The 5,996-nt window shown below is 63.7% G+C and overlaps 1 protein-coding gene across 1 annotated transcript in view; it reads right to left on the bottom strand.

Moving 5' to 3' along the window:
* Nucleotides 1-336: 336 nt before the first annotated feature.
* Nucleotides 337-5,996, bottom strand: part of SUPT5H (SPT5 homolog, DSIF elongation factor subunit) — a gene marked incomplete at its 5' end in the record, with an annotated part of 8,171 nt that continues 2,511 nt past the window's right edge. Inside the window, 16 exons of the mRNA XM_027910337.1 lie at nt 337-559; nt 636-731; nt 920-1,123; nt 1,438-1,606; nt 2,007-2,165; nt 2,423-2,528; nt 2,763-2,890; nt 3,225-3,327; nt 3,404-3,508; nt 3,583-3,667; nt 3,749-3,874; nt 4,270-4,416; nt 4,671-4,817; nt 5,093-5,248; nt 5,333-5,469; nt 5,717-5,810. Of these exons, the coding sequence (XP_027766138.1) occupies nt 416-559; nt 636-731; nt 920-1,123; nt 1,438-1,606; nt 2,007-2,165; nt 2,423-2,528; nt 2,763-2,890; nt 3,225-3,327; nt 3,404-3,508; nt 3,583-3,667; nt 3,749-3,874; nt 4,270-4,416; nt 4,671-4,817; nt 5,093-5,248; nt 5,333-5,469; nt 5,717-5,810 (2,106 nt within the window). The remainder of the gene's footprint in view (nt 560-635; nt 732-919; nt 1,124-1,437; nt 1,607-2,006; nt 2,166-2,422; nt 2,529-2,762; nt 2,891-3,224; nt 3,328-3,403; nt 3,509-3,582; nt 3,668-3,748; nt 3,875-4,269; nt 4,417-4,670; nt 4,818-5,092; nt 5,249-5,332; nt 5,470-5,716; nt 5,811-5,996) is intronic.

Genomic DNA, 5,996 nt, shown 5'->3' with positions numbered 1-5,996 from the left:
GGCACGAAGACGGCGCGGCGCATGCGCTCCCAGAGCTAACAGGGGGTTGCAAAGGGCGACCCCCAAAACCGGCCCCAAAATCCCCCTGGGACCCCTCTAAACCAGCCCCAAAATCCCCAGACCCTCACAGAATTGGGGGAGGAGGGGCTGCACCCCCAGAACTTTATTGAACATCAAAACCTGGCTACAACGAGATGGGGGGGGGAGAAAAATGAGATGGGGTGGAAAAACAGAGAGGGGGGGAGAAAAATGAGATGGGGGGGAAAACGGGGAGGGAAAAGGAGAGAAAATGAGGGAAAATAGGAATAAGGAAAATCAGGAAAAAAACCAGGGAAAACCAGCAAGAACAGGGGGAAAAACGGCCAGAGAAGGGAGAAAACTGGCCAGAAAAGTGGGCAGGGGTCCCGGGGGTCTCTCAGGCCTCAAGCAGCTTCCCCAGGAAGCGCAGGTTGAGGATCTTGAGCTGCTCCTCCAGGTCCATCCGCACGATGCCGTCCTCGCCGTCGATGCTCAGCAGGATCCCCGTGGCCTCCCGGTCCTCCCCCAGGATCACCTTCACCTGGGGAGGGGATCCAGAGGGTCTTAGGGGGGTCTCCAGAGGGGTCTGGGGGTCTCTGAGGGGGCGGGCGTCTCACCTTGTTGCTCTTGGTGGGGGTGACGGGCTCCAGGTGTTCGCTGGACACCGAGACCACCTTCTCGCTGTCCTTCAGGTACACGGAGCACAGCCCACCCTGGGGGGGGGAATGGGGGGGCTGAGACCCCCAAATGAACCCCCGGAGCACCCACAGAGCCCCCAGAGTCCCCCCAGGGTGGGGGTCTCACCGGGACACTCTGGCTAACCCAGGCTCTGTCCCACAGCCTGTGAGTCCAGGATGGACCCCCCAGCCCCTGATGAAGCCCCCCAGGGCGGGGGTCTCACCGTGACGCTGCGGATGACCCCGGTCTGCCCCACGGCCTGCGAGTCCAGGTAGGAGTCCCGGACCTTCACCTGGATGTCGGTGGTCACCCAGTCGCCCGCGCTGGGCTCGATGCCCGAGCCGGGGGTGTGGGGGTTGTAGCCCCCCGGGGAGGGCGCCCCGGGGGTCATCGGGCTGTAGCCCACCGGGCTGGGGCTCGGGCTGGCCTGGGGGGGGACAAGGGGGTGGTTAAAGGCAGGACTTTGGGGACATAGAGGGGCTATGTGGGGGTGTAAGGGGGTCATAAGGGGTTTGGGGAGGGGATGGCTCTGTTTTGGGGTTTGGGGGACCCTGCGGAGTTTTAGGGGGACTTGGGGGGTCCTGGGGGTACCTGGTAGGGTACTGGTGGGGGAACATGGCCCAGCAAGTGGGTGTTCTGGTAGTCCAGTGGGGCTGGGGGAGCTCAGGGGCGTTTGGGGGACTCACGGTGGTTCAGGGTTGGGTTTGGGGGTCCTGGGGAGGTTTGGGGGTCCCAGGTTACCTGGTAGGCCATGGGGGAGGGGGTGGGGTGGTAGCTGGCCGGCGAGTGGGTGTTCTGGTAGCCCACCGGGCTCGGGGCCACCTGGTGGTAGCTCTGGGGGGAGGGGCTGGGCTGGTAGGACCCCTGAGGGGAGGGGACGGCGTAAGGCGAGAACTGCTCCGTGTTGTACCTGGAGGGAGAAACCAGAGGAGGGGTCACACCTGGGGGGCGTTTGGGAGGGCCCAGGTTCTCCTCAGAGCCACATTTGGGGATCAGGAGCCACCCCCTCTGAGTTTTAGGGTCCCTCAGGCGCCCACAACCCCTGTTTTGGGGTCCCCCAGAAGCCCATTTTCCCCCCAAAGTGACGTTTCGGGGCACTGCACCCCTCCTTGCCCCCCTCCCAGATTTTGGGGTCCCCCTGTCCCCCCCTGCAGCACTCTGGGGTTCCCCCACCCCCCCAAACCATTTTGGGGTCTCCCAGAAGACCATTTTCCCCCCAGAATGACATTTTGGGGTCCCCCCACTCCCCCAGATTTCGGTGTTCACCCCCTACCCCCTGTTTTTGGGGTCCCCCCCCGTTTGTCACTCACATGGCAGGGGTCCCGGGGGTCTGGGGGTTGTAGGGCTGCGTGACCTGGGGGGAGGCGGGGTCGGGGTACCCGGGGGTCTGCGGGTTGGGGGTCCCCCCGTAGCCCTGGGGGGACGGCGTGGGCTCATCCTCGAAGCCGTACTCGAAGTCCTCGTCCGCCCTGGGGGGGCAACGTAAGGGGGGGCCCAAATGGGACCCCCCAGAGAGGGGGGGACACAGATGGGACCCCCCAGAGAGGGGGAGACACAGATGGGACCCCCCAAAGCAGGGGAGACACAAAACAGGGTATTTGGGGGAGACATGAAATGGGGGGGGTGAGGAAAGGGACCCCAAAGGGAGGAAATGGGGGGGGTCTCAGGTAGAAGAGGATTGGGGTTTCTGGGGGTTGTTGGGGGGGTTTTGGGGTGGGGGTCTCACCTCGAGGGGGTGTTGGGGTTGTTGGGGTCCCAGGCCCCGCTCTGGGCCGGGGTCCTGCTCCCGTCGTGCAGGGGAGTCTGTGACCCATAGTGGGGGGTGCGGCTCCCTGGGGGGACACCCCAAAAATGCCTTCACCCCCACAGGCACTTCCCCTGCCCGTGGGGATCCCCTAGAGTCCCCCCCCCATATTCTCAGGGTCCCCCCAGAGCCCCCTCCAAGCCCCCCTGGAGCCTCCCTCGTGGTCCCAGAGCTCCCCCCGTCCTGCCCCCATTCCCAGGGTCCCACCAATCCCCAGAGTTTCCCCTCCAAGCCCCCCCGGCCCCCCCTCATCCCCACTCACCGTCGTGCAGGGGGGTCTGGGAGCCGTACATGGGGGTCCTGGACCCTGAGCCGTACATGGGGGTCTGGGAGCCGTACATGGGGGTCCTCCCGTAGGCCGACGTGAGCCCCCCTGGGCGCCGGGACCCTCTGGAGGGGAAAAGAGGGGTCAGAACCCCTGAGAGAGCCCCCTCTGTGTGGCCAGGGGGCTTCTAAGGACCCCCTGACCCAGCTGGAGCATCTCCCAGGACCACCTTGACCCACTTAGGGGGGTCCAAGGGTCACCCCAATTCACTGAGAGGTCTCCAAGGGCCCCCACTGAGCCCCCAAGGGTCTCCCAGGACCACCCCAACCCTCTGAGGGATCTGCAAGGACCATCTCAACCCGTGGAAGGGGGTCACCCTAACCCACAGGGATGTTCCCACCCCACGGGGGGGTCTCCCCTCCCCTCCAGGGGTCTCTGGGGGTCTCTCCCCCCACTCACACGGTGGTGAGGCGCTGCCTGTCCACGGAGATGGTCTGGCAGGTCGAGTGCAGCTCCACACGTGCCGTGGACTCCGTGGCGTCCTTCACCACCCCGATGTACCCTGGTGGGGCACGGGGGGCGGTCAGGGAGGGTCCAGGGGGGTCCCAGGGGGGCTCTGGGGGGGTTCCCACACCCACCTTTGTAGGGCCCCTGCGAGATCCGCACCGTCTGCCCGATCAGGTCGTTGTCGCGCCGGCCCCGCCCGCGGCTCATCCCGCCGGCCCCAAAGCCCCCCCGCTGGCCTGGGGGGGCACAGGGAGGGTCAGGGGGTGCTCGGGGGGTCCCCAAAGACCCCCAGGAGTGCCCCCAGACTCACCAGCCCCGCTGGGGTGCATCGGGCTGCTGATGCGGGGGGACATGGGGGTGAAGCCGCACACCGTGAAGTTGGTGACGTCCCGGGGCTGGGGGCGGAGAAAAAGAGGGTGAGGAGGGAAAATGGGCAAAGTTGGGAAAACTGGGGGTCTGGGGGAGGCCCTACAGACCTTGGAGCCCCCGGCCAGCACCAGGTGGCGGGTCTTGCACACAAACATCCCCCCGTTCTCCACCAGCTTCTTGCAGTGCAGGAAAGCGAAGCCGCGGAAAAGGTGTCGGATCTCGCCCTCGCGGCCCTGGGGGGGGGAAAGACCCCAAAACGAGGGCGGTGAGGGGCAGAAAAGGGGGTGAAACTCAAAAAGGGGGAGAAACGCCAAAATAAGGGAAGAGAGAAGCAAAGAGGGGTGCATGAAACTAAAAAAAAGGGTGGGACAAACCCAAAACAAGGGGGGGAACCCCAAAAAGAGGAGCTGGAATCCCAAAAAGAGTAGGTGGAAAGCCAAAAAAGAGAGATGAAACCCCCAAAAATGAGGGAAACCCACAAAAGGAGGGTAAATCCCAGAGCAGGGAACAAACTCCAAACCAAGGGAGGGAACTGGGGGACGCTCCCAGAGACACAGACAGACCCGGGGACCCCCAGAACACCCCAAGGAGCCCTCCCAGACCCCCCAGTGACCCCCCTGGGACGCACGGAGTGGGGGCCGTCGATGACTTTGACGATGTCCTTGACGTGGATGTTGTTCTGCTCCGAGTCCAGGGCGACAGCGAAGCGATTGTCCTTCTTCCTGGTGACGGCCTGGTGCCGCACCGTCACCACCTTCCCATACATGTTCAGCACCTGGGGGGGCACGGGGGGGTCTGGGGAGGGGGCTTCCCCAAACTGGGAGACCCCCTGGGGTGGGGGGCACAGCCCTTGGACAGGGCAGAGCTCGGGACCCCTCCCCACCTCCCACAGGACCCACCCGTGGGGGGGAAACCTGGGGACTCACCCAGGGGGTGACAGTGGGGACCCCCAGATTTGGGAACCTCCCAAACCCTCCTGGATTTGGGGGGGTGATCAAGGAACCCCCATATTTTAGGGGGGGGTCTCACCTGGAAAGTTTCCCTCTCGAGCCTCACGATCACCCCCACGGTTTGGGGGTCCAGCTGCACCAGCTCCCCCCACTCGTGCTGCCCCCCCACGTCCACCCCCGACGCCGTCTCGGAGCAGAGCTGCAGGTCCCGGGGCAGCACCTTCAGCTGGGGGGGGGAAACACACCCAAAATCCTCTGAATTCACCCCAAAATGGGATTGACACAAACCAGCGGGATTGACTCCAAATTGGGACTGACTCAAACACCAGGATGGACCTAAAACTCCTGGGATTTACCCCAAAATCAGCACTGACTCCAAAACCTGCACTGACCCCAAACCCCTGGGATTCACCCCAACCCCCAAACCGACCCCAAACCCCTCGTTTTTCACCCCAAACGCTCCCCCGACCCCATTTCCCATGTTTGTCGCACTGAGCTCACCTCGTGCATGGTGAGGTCAGAGAAGAGGATGACGAAGTTCTCCTCCACCCTGACGATCAGTCCCGTGTCGCCCTCGAACCTCCCCGCGATCACCTTCACGTGGTCGCCCATCCGGAAGTACTTCCTGAGCTCCTGGGCCGGGAACTCCAACATGTCCTGGAAAAAAAAAACAAACACCCCTGTCAGGGCTGGCAAAAAGAAGTTTCGGGGGCATTTCAGGGTTTTTTGGGATCTCCAGACCTTCAGGTCCTCGTGCTTGGGCATGATGGTGATCTTGTTGCCGTCCACGCTGAGGATCTTCCCCTGCAGGTTGATGAGCTCCCCCTCGCACACCTCCACGTTGTCCCCGGGCTGGAAGTTGTGCTCCCGCTCCTTCCCTGGGAGAGGAATGGGATTTGGGGCCTGGGAGGTGCTGGGGAGGGGGATCTGGGGGGATTTAGGGGCACTGGTGGAGGTGACTCAGCTCCCCCTCACACCCCTCTATTTTGGGCTGGAAGTTGTGAGCTGCGCTCCCTAAAGGGACAAAGGAGTTTGGGGCTGGGGGTGCTGGGGAGAGGGGTCTGGGGGGATTTAGGGTCTGGGGAGGGCCTTAGAGGGGGGGATTTTGGGTGGGGACCCCCCTACCTGTGCTCTCAGTCACCACCTCCAGGTCGATGCCCTCGGGCTGGTCCTCAAACTTCTCCAGCTCAGACAGGGTGGGCTTCACCCCCTCCGTGATCTAGGGGGGTGGAATTTGGGGGGAATTGCGCTCAGACTTGGGGGTTTTGGCCCAAGCCACGGATTTGGGGTTCCCACAGGAGGATTTTGGGTCCAGAAAGGAGGATTTTGGGTCTCACCACGGCCGACATGGCGAAGCTCTTGAACAGGAAGCCCTTCCTGCTGTACCGGTTGCCCTCGAAGATCA

The sequence above is a fragment of the Empidonax traillii genome, unplaced genomic scaffold (assembly GCF_003031625.1).
Source record: "Empidonax traillii isolate 1590-97213 ecotype Southwest subspecies unplaced genomic scaffold, ASM303162v1 scaffold3217:size14260, whole genome shotgun sequence".
Classification (NCBI taxonomy): Eukaryota; Metazoa; Chordata; class Aves; order Passeriformes; family Tyrannidae; genus Empidonax; species Empidonax traillii.
The sequence above is the reverse complement of the archived record's forward strand: the minus strand, read 5'-3'. Positions and strand labels throughout refer to the sequence as shown.